The sequence below is a fragment of the Natator depressus genome, chromosome 1, assembly GCF_965152275.1.
Source record: "Natator depressus isolate rNatDep1 chromosome 1, rNatDep2.hap1, whole genome shotgun sequence".
NCBI lineage: Eukaryota > Metazoa > Chordata > Testudines > Cheloniidae > Natator > Natator depressus.
This window is the reverse complement of record NC_134234.1, coordinates 224,296,992-224,317,617: the sequence shown is the minus strand read 5'-3', so window position 1 is coordinate 224,317,617 and position 20,626 is coordinate 224,296,992. Positions and strand designations below refer to the sequence as shown.

Here is a 20,626-nt window from a genome sequence, read left to right as displayed (position 1 = left end):
CAGCTGATGCATACTGCAATCACTTTCTTGTGGAAGTGGGATTTGATGCCGACCATTTTCATTTTCACACAAGTACTTGTGGCAAAGCACTTTCAAGGCGTCGCTTTAGGCACTGATGAGCTGCCAAAATCTTAACAACCGGTTCCCTAAAAAAAAGTTCCGATTTAAGGGATGTGCCACAGTATGCATTTTTTGTCCCTTTCTCCATAAGACGTGGCAATGCATGGAGTCATTGGGAGTCATACCTAACAATTAAAAACAAACATATTTTTACATGTTTATTAAAATAGAAACAAAGTATTGCTTTATTAAAACGCATATCAACATAACCAATGAGGCAAATACGACCCCTGTTAAGAAAATAATAAACTAGACCAGGGGTTGGCAAAACTTTTTGGCCCGAGGGCCACATCAGGGTTGCAAAATTGTATTGGGGGCCGGGTGGGGAAGGCTGTGCCTCCCAAAACAGCCTGTCCCCGCCCCCATCTAACTCCCACCCACTTCCTGCCCCCGGCTGCCCCACTCCCTTACCATGCCACTCAAAGCGGCAGGAGCTGCAGAGCTCCCTAGCAGCGGTCCAGAGCACTGGCACCAGCAGCGTGGCACGCTATGCTGAGGCTCTGCGAGAGTGGGGAAGGCTGGGGAGGGGCTGAGGGAGCCCCCCCCGGCCAGGAGCTCAGAGAGCCATAACAATTTTTAACAACCGGTAGTAAAACTGCTTCAAAATTTAACCACGCTTCATGCGAACCGGCTCCAGCTCACCACTGACTTTAGGGAACTGGAGGTATGAGTAATACAGTATTTCAGAAGAACTATACTCTTAGAGGAAAGATCCAGAATGTTTCACATCATTTATGTTTTGGATGTATATTTTCTTTGCTATAAGCTGGTAAATATCCTGCCACTGAAAAGAGGTGACACAATCACAGCAGCATTTTCCACATAAGCAGAAATATCTAAGGCACCCAGAATTGCCCACCCAGTTAAAAATGACAGAAATGATCCAAATTCAGCTCTTTACTTTGTTTTAAGTAGAAACAGTGCCAGTAGCTATCTGAGTGAGCACATGACAATCATATCTGAAGCCTCATTTCCTCCGTCTTCTAGCACAATGAGACTGTTCTAATGTGGAAGCTAGAGATCGTCATTTTGATCCAACATAACACATTATGACCCAGATTTTCTAATGTTACTTAACTTTGGGTCCCTCAATTTTTGGGTGTCCCACATGACACACAATTAAGGCGGCTTGTCGGAAGGATGCTCATCTCTTTGTAAAAATCAGGCCCCTTTTAAAGTGTCTCAGGTTGGGTCACTTTCTGAAAATCCTGACTTACAACAACATGGTGCTTGATGTAATGTCTAACAAATTGAGTCTTGAAGATTTAGCCCACACAAGTCTAGATGTTTGTATGACACAAGAAATGCCGTTGCAGACTTCCTCTCGATTGCAAAATTACTGTGCCTTTTATAACAGGTTCCCTGTTTCAACAAGCCTCAGATACACAAGAAAGAGATATTTCCTCAAGCAGTTCCTAACCTTTCTGGGAACCCATCACAGGAGAAAGAATTGATGTAAGATTGGCCAGTGCACACAGCACTGCAGCTTGCACAGTTATGGATATTTACAGCTTTGAACAATCCCCTTGACAGCACTGGTGCAACTCTTTTGTGCTGCTGTCAGTCTAAGCACAGAGAAGAGATGGTACCTCTAAAGCTTAAGCACCACACAGGGCTGCATATTAAACAAAATAAAACAAAAACAAACAAACAAAAGAAAGAAAGAAATCCCCAGTAACTGGTTGGTGGAAGTGATCCTTATGGTTTTAAAAAAAAGTAATCGACCGAAAATCTATGCCACACCAACAACACTGCCTGCCCTCAAGTGATGATCCCTTTCCCATCCTAAATCTGCAAATTCTGGGGAGAACTTCTTGGATCTAAAACCACGACTACACTCTGCTGGCATTTTAAGAGCCCCTATTATGAAGCAGCCATTACTGTTTGTTAGCTGCTTAAATACACACTCTCCATTTTCAGTTTGAATTAGCTTCACTACTCTTAAAATGCAATTTGACTTGCATTTGAAAAGGACTTAGACAAATTTAGCAAAAACTCTGCACATCTCAAGAGGTAGCTGAGTGAACAGAGGCACTGTGATCCAGGGGCTGGGGTGCTGGACTGGGATACAGAAGACCTGAGTTCCCCTCCCTTCTCTGCCAGTGAGCTTTTGTGTGAACTTGGACAAATCACATCTCCTCTCTGTGCCTTTGTTTCCCTTCCCACCCTTTGTCTATCTTGTCCATTTACAGCATAAGCTCTTTGAACAAGAGGCTATCCTGTTCGTGTGTGTACAGTGCCTTACACAATGAGGCACAGATCTTGGCTGAGGCATCTAGGCACTACTGTCGTACAAAACTAACACACGGCAACAATTTCTTTCTGAAATGCAGCATTCACATATACACACAAAACCAAATTTTCAAGCGTGGCCACTGATTTGGGCTGAGATACCTCAGCTCCCACAGCTCCTACTGGTTTCAGCTGGAATTGTAAGTAGCCTGATTCTTCAGAACACTTACAATTCCAGCAGAAGTCAATGGAACCTGATCACCTCAGAAAAATCAGGCCCAGGTGCCCCAACTTCAGCACCCCAAAAACTGACACCCCAAATCACTAGTCACTTTTGAAAATTTTGACCCTGGCATCCAGTCCTGCTGTCATTCAAGTCAATGATGAAAAAAACCTCCCATTGATATAAACGGAAAGAAGACTGTTGTGAAGAGTTTTGAGCACAAAGTAAATAACTTGCTTAATTACAACCTGTTTTCTTCCACCTGCTGCTGAATGACTTTTCAAAACGACTTAACTATTTGGGAAGCCTGAAGGGGTAAGTAACAAGTCATTATTGTGCTACAATAAGACAAAAAAGTCATTTCAAATCAGGGTACATTTAGAAGTACAGGGTACATTTAGAAAATCTTTGAAGAATTTTCATTGAGTTTTGCAGAAATGCTCTCTTTTCGTTTCAAAGTAAGTTTGACAATTTCCAGGCTAAGCAAATGTTACATGTTTAGATCTTAATTCTTATTAGCACAGTTTAGCATGCAGTGGTCTGAGAGGGTTCAGTCTGCAGATCAGCTACAGTCTCATGGTTGTCATCAGAATGAGATCTGTGAAGCACAAAAGAACCAGCCTACTCTTATTACTTGTTCTTTTATTAGGAAATTGTCTTTTGTTATCTTGCAGTGTTTCTTGCCTTATTTTGCTGGATAATCAGAGATAATACAGAATGTCCAACAACAGCGTTACTCACATAGCCTGTATGGGGGAACCCTGAAATAGGCGAGATGATCAACAGGAAATCATCAGTATCGTGTGTCTTAGTCTATCCCCCAGCACATAGGCAGGTAACCAGTTTTATAATGGGTTACGCTAACAACCACTGTGTATTATGCATATTCACGATGAGTTCAGCCCCTTTTCCTTATCTAAACTGCCACACCCCACTCATGTTGAGGTTCCTAGTTTCTGTTGGCTAAATAACTATGTGCATCATGCTCGTTAGCATATTGATTAATCACTTGCTATAGCATTATTGCAGTTGGACATCTGCAAGTTTCGCTGACACCCATTTCTTAGCAATCTCCCAAAATATTAATAATTGTGATTCTGTAGTTTGCTAAATGGTGAAATAAGAAATCTGTTACCTGCAACACTTTATCTTGTGTCTTTAAGGTCACTCATCAGTTAGTTATTTGGGTCAACTAAAATTCAGGCCTTAGGCCTTGATTATTTTGGCCAACCTATCTGTCTTACAGGCTTGAGGCCTGCAGTCCTTTGCATTACAGCATGAATGAATACTTATATTTTACCTATGTAACCTGAATATACCTTACCACCAGCTACACAAGGTAAAGTTATAAGGGGCCTAACAATATGGGATTTAGCAAATGGAACCAGGGAGCAACTTTAACTCCGAAGAAGCCGCTGCCTTTCTGCAACTATGATTGTGGGCTCAAACTGGATCATGTGGGTTGAAGAAGGATGATCTTATTCAGACAAATTTTCAGCAACAGCACAGGGGAAATACTCTAGGGTGGGTTTTTTTGTGTAGGTTTCAGAGTAACAGCCATGTTAGTCTGTATTCGCAAAAAGAAAAGGAGTACTTGTGGCACCTTAGAGACTAACCAATTTATTTGAGCATAAGCTTTTGTGAGCTACAGCTCACGTCATCGGATGCATACTGTGGAAAATACAGAAGATGTTTTCTGTATTTTCCACAGTATGCATCCGATGAAGTGAGCTGTAGCTCACAAAAGCTTATTCTCAAATAAATTGGTTAGTCTCTAAGGTGCCACAAGTACTCCTTTTCTTTTTTTGTGTAGTATGACAAACTACAAAAAGTGCCTCTTTAAATCCCCTCTGTAATTACCTTCACTTTACTACGTTTTGACTTTATCTCTAGAATTTAAAGTAAGAATGCAGAACTCAATGCTCCCATTTAGTTCAGTGATTAACGAAGCACTGAAATATAGATCTGTTATTTCCAAAGCCTTTGTGACCAGTCACTGAATATCACATGACCAGTACTATGAACTCTAGGCATAGCACTCAATCATGGAGAGTACAGTAGGCACCAAGCTGATACATTCTGAAGGATGGCACTTTGTAACTTGCCCTCGCTCTCTCCTTGCCACTCCCATCTTTCCAACCCTTCAGCAAAAATAAAATAGAAGTTGGACTTATAGGGGCACCTTGTGTTGAGAGGTGAATTCAAATATTGGTGTGCTGAAGTATTTTATGTTCCTCTAGTTACCACTGGTCTGCTGCTTGTGGCCATTCCTCCCCTTCTGCCCATCTTATCTATCTCAGGTACTTGCATGACCTCTGTTACCAGAGTATCTGAGCACCTCACAATCCTTACTGTATTTATCCTCACAACATCCTTGTGAAGTAGGGCAGGGTTCAGAGAAAAGCTAAGGGCTTGCCCAAGTTCACACAGGAAATCTGTAATAGAACAAGGACTTGAACGCAGGTCTCCCAAGTTCTCGGCTAGTGCTGTAACCACTAGACCAACTTTCCTCTCTGTAGGTATAACTGTATTCACAGGACTCTCACCAATATATTCCTCCCTACTCCCTCTGAGCTGCTACCAGTGCGTATCAACCAAGCACTGGACAAAAGAACAGACATAATGACAAACTAACAGAGGGAAAAAACACCAAATCCCACTATGGGCCCCAGATTTATAGACTGTACCTCACTCAGACAGAACCTCTTCTGCACTTTTGCATGAAAACTCTTCCAAGTTTTGCCAATAATCATCTTATTGAATTGAAATGGTGTCCCAGTCCAACCTCACAGCGAAGGTAGTTGCCTCATATACAGGGGGTGCATATACAGTGTCCTGACAGAGATACAGGTCTGCTCAGCATCAGTGTTGTGCCTAATTCCCCCAGCACCATCTGGAACAAACCAGATCAGAAGGACTTTTGTTCCATCTCCTGTTAAATCTCATGCACGAGGTTGGCCTAAATCAATACCGAAGATCTGGACAACCCCAAACAGATCCATATTCTCAGACTGGGTCCATCTATATGGATAATCTACAAGTGCTGCTTTTAAAAAGAAACAAAATAACAACAACTAAAAAAAACAGATAGGTCAACAAGGATCAAAAAATTCACTTCACCCTAGTTTGTTTGGTTTTTATTGGGTGGGGTGAGGGGGGGAGGTTTATTATTCCTCCTGATGTGGTGCCCCAGCCACCACCTCCTACATTGGCCTAGTGCCTGTGATACTCAAGACTGTTAGGGTAGTTATGATACAATCTCCCACTAAGAGTTCAATGGACAAGGAACACTAAATATGGACTATTCCATCACAATTTCAGGGCACATTACAGTACTCTGACTAGTTTTCTTTAAATTAAAGCAAAGTACATAGTGCTAATGAAAGAATAATTCCGCAACAGGAGTTACACCTTTTGTCAAAGGGACAAAAATATGCTTTTTATGTTCTTATTTAGGATTTCTAAAATTCAACAAATTCAGAACCCTGATTGTCAATATCTGAAATCAACCCAGCATTTGTCTTCCAATAACAAGTAAAAAAGCTAAATAGCAACAATTCAGATCCTGGGACATTTCAGAGGCATCCGAAGTGCATCCCATGGAGATCTAAAATAATTTGCCCACATTTTTAATACAGAAGTGCAGCCCACGTGGAAACTATAAATTTCAGTATGGACCCCAACCAGTCAGACCAAGAAAGAGCACTGCAAATGGGACCTGTGGTCTCTGTATTAAAGATGCCTGTAGTCAGTTCCATTGTATGAAAATAAGATGTGGCCCTCTGGTATTTCAAAGTGGTGCTCTGGTGGCACAATGTTTGGGCACTCTTGTTCTAAGAGAAAGGGTCACTCCATACAGGCCATCATTAATTAGAATGAATTTTCTCACAAAAACAACCCCTGAAACAGTCCTATGGCAAATGTAAAAGCTGGACTCCGATTATATAGGACTCTCCTCGTTTACACAGAGCTTTAGCTATAAGTTGCATTGTGATGAGTTTGCTGTTTCATAAGACTCACCTTGATCAGAAGAGATTCACGCAGGCAATAGCTAACCATGAGTGACCCTTCTGAGACAATAAACCTATAATCTCTAAACAGATTACTTAATTACACTGCACACCCTTCATTATGCAACAGAGAACGGAGAATTTTATGGAAAATAAAAACAATTCCCCAAAGCCCTTTAAGATGCACTTGACTGGATCTGTTCATTGAAAAGAATGATGTTACTTCCACATACAATTATCCTCCATATCCATTTGAACAGGGGGGAAAACACCAACTCACCACTGATCGTAAGAATTCTTAGGGCACTTCAGAACAAAGAATACTTACAGGATGGTTGGTGGGGTGGGGGGAGGAAGGAGTCTCTATCCTGGAAAGCAGTGAATCTGGAAAAAGATTTGGAGGTCATGGTGGATAATCAGCTGAACATGAGTTCCCAGTGCGACACCATGGCTAAAAGGGCCAATATGATCCTTGGATGCATAAACAAGGGAATCTCAAGTACAAGAAAAGAGTTTATTTTTTCTGTATTTGGCACTGGTGCAACTGCTGCTGGAATACTGCATCCACAATTCAAAAAGGATGTAGATAAACTGGAGAGGGTTCAGAGAAGAGCAACAAGAATGATTAAAGGATTAGAAAACATGCCTTACAGTGATAGCGTCAAGAAGCTCGCTCTATTTAGCGTAACAAAGAGAATGTTAAGGGGTGGCTTGATTACAGTCTCTAAGTGCCTATATGGGGAACAATTATTTAATAATAGGCTCTTCAGTCTACCAGAGAAAGGTGTAACTATCACAATCCAGTGGTTAGAAGTTGAAGCTAGACAAATGCAGGCTGGAAATGAAGTATACACTTTAATAGTGAGCATAACTAACTATTGGAACAATTTACCAACATTTGTGGTGGATTATCTGTCAGACAATTTTTAAATCAAAATTGGATGTTTTTCTAAAGGATCCGTTCGAGGAATTGTTTTGGAGAAGAAGTTCTCTGGCCTGTGTTATATGGGAGGTCAGACAAGATGATCACAAAGGTGCCCTCTGGCCTTGGACTCTATGCCTCTAGAAGAGCTGTCACCACATCTGTTCTTTGGGGTAGATGAAAAGGAGGTTGCAATAGGTAGGGATGTGTCAAACTTTGAAAATCAGTTGACGTTAAGAAGCCTGGCACACAGAAGATCTATGGTGATGAATATTATGTAGAGTCTGACTTAAAAGTGATGCGTTTGAATCCAACTCAGGTCAGTAGTAAGTGAGAATAAAGACACTATTATCTGAAACCTGTTTGGTTATCGTGACATAAGTCAGTGGTCTGAGTCCAGCTCCTAGTTCATGTGTTTACATCACAAAAACTACCACCATGGATTGCACTTGTTTCTGGTAGGGTCAGCAGAGAGGCACCATTTTGAGTGGACATGGAAAATGAACCACCCTCTCACTATTGGAGACAGTCCTTCCAAATCAAGGCTGATGCATGTAAGCAATGTAGGATTCTACTCTGGCCCATGTTATGCATGTTCTTTGGACAAAATGAAAATCTGTCTCCAGAGCTGTCAATCTGCCATTGTTCATGAGCAGGTCCCATGTTAATCCCATCTAGATTTCCAGGACAAGGCTCTGATGATGCCAAAACACTAAAGTACAAGAAAGTCTGGACTGATCTATACCTACTCCAAGGATTATTGGAGAATCAGCTAAAGGCACAAGAAGACATAAGCCATCATGTTCAATGAACAGTTCCAGAAGGAAGAGTGCCTGAAGTTGAGGCTACTATACAGCACCAAAACCAGTGCCATTCCCAATCCAGTATATAGTGCTTATATCACTAAGTAAAGGGTGAAAGACTACGAAGTCCAACCTGATTAACCTACCTGCTGAGGGCACTGGACAACGAACTCCTCTCTGAATTTGGGCCACTCTATTATATTAGAAAGCTTTCTGCAGTGTTTTTGTATGAATGCTGAGAAACAAAACTACTCATCACATCGTGTTTTGTGACAGACACAATTAGCCATAGCTAGGAAGACAGGAGTGCAAACAGTATTTCTGGGGTATGTATCAAGTGCAGTACAGCTACAAGCACCAATAGCTGTCTCCTCATTCTATTCGTGCACTGCAGGCATGTCCCCATTAAAGGAGACAATTTCTTTTTATTACTAAAGTGGAGGTTAAGCAGCAGTAACATATTTCTGTCTTTTTGCAAAGTGACATATTCACCTGAAAGATATATATTTTTAAAAACCTCCTTGAGTTTGTTTCCCCAGATTTATGTAACCCCCTCAAGCAATTCAGATTCCATTACCTTCACTTCATCTTCAATTGATTTTTGAAAGGGAGGGAGAGAGTATTATACTTTTCAGACATTCAACTCCTGCATAACATTACAACAACAGGCCAAGAGACACTCACTTAAACCTACAAAACCAGAATTTTAAAACCATGTTCTTAAAAAGGGCTCCCTTAAAATTTCCTTACTTCTGTTATTCAGACCTTCTGTTTTTAAATTCTTAAAATCAAAACTTATTTTTCACCATGGATGCATTTGTATTTCACTCACATTAGGCAATGAAACTAGATTAATTTCACTTGTTTTAGTCTGCCCAGTATCAACTTGACATCTCTACAGAGTAAAGTCTACCATATCCGGGATAGCGCCCTGACTGTGTGTTATAGCATTGGTCCCATCTACCCAGGAAAGACAAACTGTTCTGTGGAATCACGTTATAGTTCAGCTAAAACTTAAGCAAATTGCACCTTCCTGCAGGAATGAAGCTTGCTACACTTCACTAGAAGTGTGTGAATAACTGATTTTTCAGTTCGCTAGCAATTCTGAAAATATTTTTTTTCTTTCTACTGGTTTCAGGTTGACCTGAAACCAACATTTTTCTGAATTTTTGGGAAATTGAAAAGTTAGAAAAATATGTTTCAGGTTGAATGTTTCATTCTGATGTGGGGTGCTTTTAAGCTTTTTAAAATAAAAGCAAAGGAAATGAAGGGCTAGAGTCACAAAACTGAGGTGGTGATGGCAGCAGTGCCCCCTTATACATAGTGGCCCAGTGGTTAGGGACTCACCTGCAATGTGGGAGACCCAGTAGAGATCTGTGTTCAAGGCCCTGCTCCAGAGGCAGGATTCAAACCTGGGGCTCCTCACATCTCAGGTGAGTGTCCTAGCTACTGGACTAGGAGAGGGAAGCGGAGGAGGGGGGGCATGGATCACCACCATTGCCATCATTTTCTGAATGGTGCTAAGCCCCCTTGTGAATCTAGCCTGAAAAAATCAAAATGTTTCATTTTGGAAATGTCAGAATGGTTAACTGTGACATTTCTGCAAAAAAATTTAACTGAAACAATTCACAAAACCCACACAACTTCTCAAAATGTTTCAGTCGACGCTCATTTGTGTTTTTCAGTGAAGAAAATTTTGGCAGAAAAATTTTACCCAGGTCTACATTTTGCTCCCTCCAGGCGCCCACTGCAGGAAAGCAGGGTCATTTCCTAATGGGGCACCAGAGGATTTTAAACGGATTCATAGAGATCCTCCCCCTTGTTTTTCCCTTTGATATCACAATGACTGTACTTAAGAGTTTTCTGAGCTGTTGACCTGACTTTCCCTGTCACTTATACCAGGGATGCCCAACCTATGGCCCACCCGAGCATTTCATAAGGCCCGCAGCCTGCTTCAGCACAATATACTAACTGCCAATTCATTAGCGTTTTGTCGTAATGTTTACATTATTTTAGTTTACACAAATGTGTAAACAGACAATACTGTACATAGAAACAACCTATCTAAATACATACGAAACCAGCTGAACTATAAATCCATACAGGTGACTTTAAATCTTATTAAAATATGTAGAATCTGTTTGGCCTACCCAAAGCTGTGCTTAGGTTTATGTGGCCCTCCTGGGTAAAGTCTGGCCACCACTGACTTACAGAATCATAACTGGAACAACAGTCATTAATAACTTTGCTTTATTACAACCCAATTTCTTCAATATAGCCTACGTGCAAGACTTCAATTAATGTACCTATGTGAAAAGTTTCACCTGTCTATATTTATTCCACTGCAGCTGAAGCTAGAAAAGTGAGGGGAATTAACCACAGTAAACATTTACCACAGGTTGTGATAGATTCTCCACTACAGACCAATTTAAATTCAGATTGGATGTTTTGCTACAAGAGGTGTTCTAGTTCAAATAGGAATTACTTCAGTGACATTCTGTGGCCTGTGCTATACAGAAGGTCAGACTAGATGATCACAGTGATCCCTTCTGGCCTTACTACTGCTTCATCATTCGCGACAAAGGAAAGGTTGACACATGTGCTGAATTTCTTAAAGGACTCAATTTTTAATTGATGTTAATTGCTTTATGAGTTAACAGACTGCCTTGTAAATTCTGAGAAAATTCATTCTGCATTCAGAGTATGGGCTCCAAATTCAGTGAAGATAAATTTAGGGAAGAGGATGATATGATGAGATTGCCTACAATGGCACGTGGCCCATTTGTGACTGCTAGTAGCAAGTATCTCCAGTGGGACAATAGATGAGGAGGGCTCTGAGTTACTACAGCAAATTCTTTCCCAGATGTCTTGATGGTGGGTTTTTCCCACATGCTCAAGGTTTAACTGATTGCCCTATTTGGGGTCAGGAAGGTATTCTCCCCCAGGTCAGATTGTCAGAGACCCCGGGGAGTGGGGGAGGAGGGGGAAAGAAGGCAGTTGCCTTCCTCTGCAGCATGGGGCACAGGTCACCTGCTAGTCTGAACTAAAATAAATGGTGGATTCTCAAATCTTGATTTAAAAGACTACAAGTTACAGAGAACTTCAGTAACTTAGCCAGAGGCTGTGGGTCTTACAGGAACGGCTGGGTCAGGTGCCTTGGTCTGCAAGGTGAAGGAGGTCTGACTACATAATCAAGATGGTCCCTTCTGGCCTTAAAGTCTATATTGTATTTTTAATCCATTACAAAGAGATTGAATCCCTGCTTTAGCAAAGTGGAATTCATCCTTAATTACAAAGTAGTGGCCAGTGCCCGGGGAAAGGGATAGCTCAGTGGTTTGAGCATTGGCCTGCTAAACCAGGGTTGTGAGTTCAATCCTTGAGGGGGCTGTTAAGTTGATCTGGGGCAAAAAATGGGGATTGGCCCTGCTTTGAGCAGGGGGTTGGACTAGATGATCTCCTGAGGTCCCTTCCGATTCTGTGATTACCTGATCATCTATGAGATTTATACTAAAGAGTCCTTCACCATGATATCTAGGTGCCAAAAACCACTGAAAGACTCCCACAGAGGAGTGTGCATAAGAGACACTGGGCAAGATTTAAAAAAAAAAAAAAAAAAAAAAAAAAAAAGTGTCTTAAAAAGTTAAACTCCTAGATTCATAGTTCCGCTCCTAAATAAGACCCTCATTTTCAAAATGACTGAGCACCCAACAGCTTCCACTGAAGTCAAGCATAAGCAACTGGATGCTCAGCATTTTTGAAAACTGCACCACTTACTTATTTAGTGCCTCTCTATAAATGTAGGAGCCTAATTTTAGGCACCCATTTTTTAAGTCTTCTTGGCCCTTATTCTTTACCATCCCTTTGGTTCAGCAGCTTTTACTGGGGATTTGTATATACACGTATATTCATTCACCCCCTCTGGGAAAAGGGATTGGCCAAATTTCTGAGGACAGTAAATTGACAGGTTTCAATACATGCTCATCACCTGTAAAATTTAATTTAGATTACATTTATTTTTTTGACAGCCTTGTCGTTGAGTTCTAATAGTGCAGGACAGCATCCTAAAAAAACTCCAGAAGCCTCTATTACTGTTTTGGGCACTTTGTAGTTTTTTTAAAGAAAAAAAAGAAAGAAAAGAAACCACAAAACCCAACTGCTCAAGAGATAGATAAAAACAACAACAAAAGGACAAGCTCTTATTATTGGTCCAAGACCATGTCTGTCAAGTTCCAACCTGAAGCTAATTTTTATGACCGCGTTATAAACTCCCTGAAAAATATTGGTTTGCAATGGAAAGCGTGACAGGCCCATAACTAAATGGAATTTTAAATGAACTGCCATAAAAAGGTTATTTACCTCCAAGGAGCTTGATCCTGGAGTTGTACCCTGGATTACTGTTCTCCATAACGCAGCAGCCAGATATAATCACCTTCCTGAGAGCCCAGGAGGTTTTTTATAGCACTCTTACAGGAAGGATTATAAGATGCAGTAAAGGGTGGGTCGTGCTACGTTATGCTGGAAGGGAACATGCATGAAAGGCTGGATCCTGCATTGGCAATGGTGGAAGCAGAATTAGGCTCTGGCTTCGCACAGGGCCAGATTTCCAATTAGACACAGTAGGCACGTGCCTTGGGGTGCCAGTGTTCTAGGGGCACCTAAAAGTTAAAAAGTTAATACATACAGCTCCCCTGCGGATGGCTGGGCTCCTGGCATGGGTTGGTGGCCACCCAGCATGTGGGGCTGGGGTGGGGTGAGCGTCCGAGTCAGCCCGCCTGGGGGCGCTGTGAGCCATGGCCAGGTGGGGCGGCTGCTGAAGGTGCTGGGAGTGTCCCAGACTCTTCCCAATCTCGGCCGCCCTGCTGCCTCCACCCCGTGCCGGGGAGGAAGAGGTAGGACATGGCTGGCACCCCATTCACTTGCATGGACAGAGCCAGAGCACGGCTGCTGCGCCAGGCTGCGGGAAGGATGGAAGACACCTGGGGACTGTTCACCTTGGGGAGAAGTACAGTCCCGCCCCAGCTTTGCCAGGGGTGGGTGGGCTGCACCCCAGCTCAGGCTAAGAGCGCTGTATGTAGCAGAGGGTCTTGTGCCTTCCTGGAGAGCCTGTGTTTATATTTCTTTTTGTTTCATGTTTTACAGAAAACACAAAGGTCAGCTGTAGGCGGGGGGGGTGTTGAAGATGCTGTGCCTGGGGCACATAAGGTGTAAATCCGGCCCTGGCTCTGCACAGTGTCTAAGAGTCACTCCATCTCCAGCCTTCATGCCAAGGCACCAATTCTCATCTGTCTAGGATCTTATACAGCACCTATCAGAGTGACAGCCGAGTGCCTCTTGTTCTAAATATCCATGCTCTATTCGTTCTCTCAAAAATTGAGGCTTGTTCCTTGCTGTCCTTTCCTCTCCCATCTAACCTCCTTCCAAAACACAGCTTCAAGACTATCTTTAAAATCACATCTCCTCGGCTTCTCCACCTTAAATTCAGAGTTCTCACTTTTCCCAGCACTATATAATTCCATCCGTTCCCAATACAGGATTGCCAATTTCAAGAGATCAAAAATCATCAGATGGACACACCCCCCGCCCCAAAATCAGGAGACTGACACAAAAAAATCATGACATTAAAAAAAAATTATATTGTGTTTTTTAGGTCAGTCTCCTGATTTCTGATCCCACCCTGCCCATCCCCAGGATGTGTGCATGTGACAATCAGTGTTGCCTACTGTCCAACATGTACTGGATAAGGCGATTTTGGCCCCTGCTACAGGAGCTTTCACCCCCACATCTACCCATCTCCTGCCCAACAACTAATCCTGTCTCCTAGCCCGCCATCACTTCTGTCCCCACACAACCCTTCCTCAATTCAGTCCCTCCATCATCACCACCCCAACAACCCCCTGCTGCCCTCAGTTCACCCTCCCAGCACTCACCCCATCTGCTCAGAACCCACCAGCAATAGTGCCCCCCACCCTATCAGTCCCCACCTCCTCACTTCAGCCCCCTGGCCATAGCTCAGCCCTTCCAAACTCACCTCTGCTTCTCTTAGGGTTCTTCACCCTCCCCAGGGTGCAGTGGGGTCCCCTCTCCCACTCCCCAGGCTGGCAGGGAGCAGCCACCCAGAGCTGATAGCCAGAGCCTGCAAGGAGGGGCTCCCACTGTGAGCCCCCAGCCGTGGGGACAGAGGAGGCTGACAGCATTTTCTGATTATAAAACATTTAGCTAAAAAATTCCCAACGAGTGCTATTCATACAATCAGCCCAAGCTCACACAATGGGACTTCTCTCAAGACAGTGCTGTGGAATCATAGTGTTGAGATTCATACTATTACAGAGCAAATGTTTCAATCTCCCTCCCACCGACTAAAAAAAAAAACAACATTTTGGCTACAACTTTAAAAAAAAAAAAAAAAAAAGAGAGTCAACATTTTTATTACTATAAGTCCCCATTTTCAACAAACTTAACTATCAGGCCCAAAGTTAATTTGCAGTATCTCTAACTTTATACTACTACTAATAAATAAATAGGCCAAATAAAAACTGCAAACCACCAAATGCTGATCAGTAATTGTCCATTATTTCTCTTACAGTAGCACCTGGAGGCTCCAGTCAGGGATTGGAGCCCCATTATGTTAGATGCTGTACAAACATGTAGTAATGATTATTATCCTATTTATTTGTGGCTGCACCCACTATGTATGAAGCACATACAATAAGGGATGATCCCTGCCCCACGGAGATCACAGCATAAGGGCAGATGCATGCACAGGTAATACAAAGGTCAGGGAAGAAGAACACAAAAAGGATTTTCTATGCAAGTCAAGGAGATTCACTATAAGTACCACAATAGAAGTAAGTATTTAAGAAGGACTTAAAAATGGAGAGTGCTGGGGCCTTGTATGTGTGCTGAGGAAGGTCAACCACACATCTAGGCCACCTGGAAATAAAAGAAGGCTGTGAATGTTTCAGAGACCTACAATCTAGAGCACTGATCCTGCAGTGAGCTATGTACTTGTACATGGGTCCAACCACATGGAGCTCATAAGAGGATTGGGGCCAAGGTACAAATACCATTTCAAGCTATGTTTAAAATAAGGGTGAAATAGTTTTTCATATCAGGAACAGCTGTTATTCAACAGATGTTTTTTCTTTTAGTCTTAGTACTCATAATACTGTATGGTCATAGCTTCTATCCATTAACCTACACAGATTTAAATGACTTCATAATATGAGAGACTTAAGTTAAGGAAGAATTTCACTGCATTCAGGTTTGTAGGTTACTCAGATTTCAACCCTGGACTCTTATTTCACAGCACGCCCATTTCCCCAGTAACTGGATTAATCAATATTTATTTCCTCTCAAGTAACATGAGCTCTTTTCAATATTTACTTCTTAGTCAATACTAAGTAGCTAAAAATAGGGAAGAAAATCTTTTGATTAAAAAAAAAAAAGTCATTGTGCTCTTACTAGACCCTGGCAAGCAGCATGAAATCACTTACTCCGAAAAGGGAGGTGCCTGATTCATAAGGGAAAAAAAGCTACATAAAAGGGATCAATCATTTGACAGCCATGTGATCTCAAGAACTGGGGGGGGGGAAAAAGTGTATATCTGGTATGTGTTCCAAGATCCAGGGAAAAAAATATTTTATTTTTAAAAAATGAGTTTATCCATATTGTGCCTTCTGACCATTTTCCTCCAAGGGCGTTTCAGACAATAGAGTGAACTGATCTCTTTAGTTCTTGCCTACTTAGACTAAAATTAGGTCCATTTCTGGAACAGTACGATAGCCCTAGAGCACACAACAGGTTCCCAGTAGCAATTATGGCTAGCAGTATATTACAAAGCAACAGACTTTGATGTAGTCTACAGGCTTTTTATGAGAGAGAGAGAGAGAGAAAAAAAAAAAAGCTCCTGCTCCCACTGCAGTCTGGAAAGCAATGGCACACAGCTAGCTTTGCTCATCTTAAAGCTTCCATTCTTCCAAGAGATAAGAAGATAAATGCTGTTTCTCTCTTACAGACGACAGTGGATTGTTTCTACAGGATGCGATTATTTCATCACTTAACCAATGCATATACAAAAGCAGATACCCATTTCTTCTGATAATAGGGACTTTCGGTTTCCATTAACCACCACCCAGTGATAGAAAAAAAAAAAAAAAAAAAAAGGAGGGGACTGGAGATAGGGGAGTTTGTGTGGTATACTAAGCCTATGGAAATCACACACTACACAACATACAGTAATTCAAACCTGTTACCTTATTGTATCACAAGGAATTTCTCAATATTGGGCCACAGTAGTAAGCTACCAGAAACACTCCCCGCCAAATCAGCCTCTTTGTACCTCTAGGAAATGCTCCACCGACCAACAGACCCACTGCTAACCGGGACCTACAAATATCCCCATGCTAGAGGAACAGAAGCGAGCTCTGTCCTTTCTAACCTGCCCGAGCCATTAGCAGGAGTCCTGGCTGTTACGGTTAGGGGAGAGCTTCGCATGCCGGACGAGCAATGCGATCTCTTTGGGACAGACCCAGCCCGGGGCGGGGAGCGGGGCGGCCAAACAGCCCCTTGCATTCCCCGAGCCTCGCGTGTCCGCCCGCCCCGCAGCCGGAGCTCGCTCCGGGGCGGGCTGGCTGCAGGAGGCGCCAGGCAAAGGGCTAACTTTATTCCCTCCCGCGCGGCTGGCGCTGCGGACCGGGGCTCCCCCCCACTCCCTTCCCCGGCTCGCTCTGCAGGCGAAGATACGAGGAGGCAACAGCCACCCCCGGGGCCCCACCCTGGGGACTCACCCAGCCCGCTGATCTCCTGGCGGATGTTAATGCGGTTCCTTTCCTCCACTATCGCCCGCAGCATCTGCTGGAGCGATCGGTCCAGCTCTCCGTTCTCCTCCTCTTGTCTCTGCCCAGCCCGGCCGAAACTCTTGAGAGATGCCATGCTAGGGCCACCGCAAATGATTTCATCTCAGTCTGCCTCCGAGCTCAGACTGCAGGACTGCCCCCTCCCCGCCCCACCGCACACAACACACGAGCGCCGAGGCAGATCGTGGGGGCGGCAAGAGACTTGCGGGGAGAAGGGGGCCGGATGCTTTTTGGTTCAGGAGACGAGAACGTTTTAAGAAAATAATAATAATCCCGATCCTGCCGTTGGCGGTGCTGCTGGTGGGGGAGGGCTATTCCCTTTGTAATGCCAAAGCTCCTTGGAAAGTTTCCGAGTCCTTCTCATCCACCCGCTGGAAATACCGGGGTTAACCCCGCTTCTTTCTGCAACCCGGCTGCAGATCGATTGCAATTTGCTCCAATTTACCTAGGAGGCACTTCCGCCTCCCATAGCCGAAGAGCTGGGGCTGCTTGCCTATGACACTTCCTGAAACAAGGAGCCAGCACAGGCGATTTAAAGAGGCATCAGGCAATTCCCCACCAATGACCGCAAGGAGTTGGTGTGTGACAAGGAGAAAGGGGGCGGGGAGGGCTACAGGGTGGAGTTTGTTTGAAGTCATCATGACAAGCTGAAATCCCTCCCCTCACTCTCTGTCTCTCTGCTTGTGCAATTAACCCTATGCGTGCATGTAGCTTTAGAAGTAAAGGCGCTGGCCGAGGTAGTAGAGGCACCCCTTTGACGGCCTCTTGGCCATTAATCCATTCCCTTCCGGACTTGTTCTAACATTTCCAAAGCCAGGGCAGCTTCAAGCAGTTATTTTAAAGCAAACTGCCATGGTTTTCTCTGCTTCTCTGTCCTGTCTGTTCAATTAGGCCCTGTCTACAGTTGGAAAAATCCATGACAAGGGCTGTCAACAAGGGGCCAGCTAAACCTGGTGTTTACCTGCAAGCTTAGCCAAGGCCAAGCTGTGTTCAGCTGCACTGATTCACTCATAGGTTTTGAAAGGGTGCTAAACTTAAGTTCCATCTAAAGTTGAATTTTCCATCATGTGTTAAGAGGTTAACTAACAAGATGGCACATTCCAGTTATTGTTATTTTGTAATAGACGATAGAAGCCCTAACTATGGACCATGACCCTCATTGTACTAGACATGGTACAAACATGAAACAAACAAAAAAATCCCTGCCCCAAAGAATTTACAATCTAAGTATAAGACAAGATGACAGAAGCCTACAGGCACACCGATAGGGGAGTGCAAGGAAACAATAACACAACAATACAGACCAAACATGCAGTAAGTGTCTGTGTCCTATCTACTCTAGAATTTACCGTCTTTGTCAGTTAACATGTTAATTAGCACGTGAAAACACAACTAAACATTCTAGTGTAGATATACATGTGGATTATACCTAACTAAAGTTGTGGCTATTTCAGTCCCACTTCAGGTGCATCTGTTATTGACACCCATTGTCAGTCAGTACTTTTGCTAGTCCTGACAGGGATTACTGGCCAGTTGGCAGCATTCACTGTTCTGTAAATTAATTTCCAGGCATTAGTGTGAACTAGTGGGTTTCTACTGTGCATACTTACTAGGGATTAGGAGATACAACATTCACAGTTCAGAAAGGTAAGTTAGGCCTCAATTCTGCAAAGATTTATGCATGTTTAACTTTCAACCTGTTACACAGCCAGTCCCCTTTCTGCTGGGGACACCAGTGGGAAGGGACAGGACCCACTCAGGAATCCAAGGAATAATTTCTCCTGGGGGCAAAGCTGGCCCACTTGAAGCTAGAAACTAGCTGGCAGCAGCTGCCACTGGTGCACCAGGCAGGAAAGCACCTCAGCTAGGGCATTCCAGAACCAGACCTTGACACTAGTGTGGCAGCAGCCCAGCAGGGGCTTTCACTGCTGCTGGACCAGATCACTGGAACCTGGACATTATCCTCTTTGTCCAGACAGCAGAAGGACCAGGAGGGCCCAGTGCCTCTCCACCTGCCCCCAGCCCCAGGAAGGGCAGAAATCCTCCTCTTATGAGTTGGCTGTGGGGTTACATTGCCAGGTGCATGATGGGGACAGCCTTCACAGTCCTGGAGAGCTCTGACCTCTGTTTGCAAGATGAGATCCAGAGTTAACTGTGTGGAGTGGGATCGCAGCCCCAGTGCATTAGGCACCATGCAGACAATCAATAAAGACTGTCCCTGACCCACAGAGCTCACAGTATAGCTAGCTGACTAACACTCTTGAAGGCCAAATAGCCTTTTGTGATAATTTTCTAAACAAAATTGTTGCGTCTGGTATCGAAGAATTAACTTGTGAAAACATTTGATCATATTGCTCAGTTCAACTCCACATTTTCTCACTCAGTGAGGTTCTCCCTAGTGCAGAAGGTCATCACAAGGCCTATGCACCTCTCATGTCCCACTTCAGACCTACTTTAATTTAAATGAGTCTTAAAGGGTTCTTAAGGACTTGTGAGAGGGCTTAATTTGGACTTAAGGGTGCATAGACTTTGGGCTGGCCCTCTGCACAGAGATGAATTGCTCGTTGCATAGGGAGGTGACATCCATGGTGGCAAGGATAGTGTACTGAGGGAGGTTGTTAATGTTGCAGAGGAAGTTGGTTGTGTCCTGGGGGAAGGTGGCCCTTTGTGTGGTAAGTGGTTTGAGGATGATTTCTGTGAATCCTAATATTTCTTCAGTAACAGTGCCGTGGTCAGATATGAGGAGTTTGCCTGGGTTCCCTTGTTTGTGTATTTTGGGAAGCAGGTAGAAGGTCCCTGGGCAGGGGTGGGGGGGAAGAGTGTGGGGGTTGTAGGAGTTGAGGTTGTAGAGTTTCTCTCGGAGTTGTTTGTGGAAGGATTTGATGATATCCTTATATTCCTGGGTAAACTGTGGCATAGGGTTTTCTTTGAGTTCTTTATAATACGTGGTGTCAGAGAGTTGCCGGTAGGCCTCATTAATGGAGTTATCACGGTTGAGGACTATGATGGAGCCCCCCACTTTTGTCTGCTGCTTTCCATTCCACACATGGTTGTGTGTCAGTGGGGAAGTGATCTTTGTGGTGTGTTTAAATACCAAACTTACATCTGCAGTCTTTTCTCAAGCAACGTTCCCATTTACCTCGTGTAGTTTTTTATTGTAAATTTTGACTGATAGATTAGAAAATATCTGGAGTACTGCAAGATGAAAGGCAGTGTGAAATTATAGAATGGAATATTTAAAAGTGCTCAGCACTGGTTTACTTCTACACTCATTGACTTCAGAATTAGGCCAGCAAAAAGTGCAAAATACCACCTGCAAAGATTTCAACTTCTGATTTCACAATAATCAAATTTTTCCACTAAACCTAAGAACTGAAAGGAATATTTTCATTTGTATCACCGCTACATTAGGGAGAATAAGTAATTTTTAAGGTATACAAAACCCTCCTGCTTCACTGAAT

The 20,626-nt window shown here is 43.4% G+C and overlaps 1 protein-coding gene across 2 annotated transcripts in view; it reads right to left on the bottom strand.

Moving 5' to 3' along the window:
- The window catches only part of KIAA0930 (KIAA0930 ortholog), a 137,589-nt gene extending 119,843 nt beyond the window's left edge, over positions 1-17,746 (bottom strand). For both annotated transcript variants that reach the window (XM_074936484.1, XM_074936493.1), the window contains exon 1: positions 17,097-17,746. In XM_074936484.1, the coding sequence (XP_074792585.1) occupies positions 17,097-17,241 (145 nt within the window). In that variant the 5' untranslated portion in view covers positions 17,242-17,746. The remainder of the gene's footprint in view (positions 1-17,096) is intronic.
- Between the last annotated feature and the right edge of the window lie 2,880 nt (positions 17,747-20,626).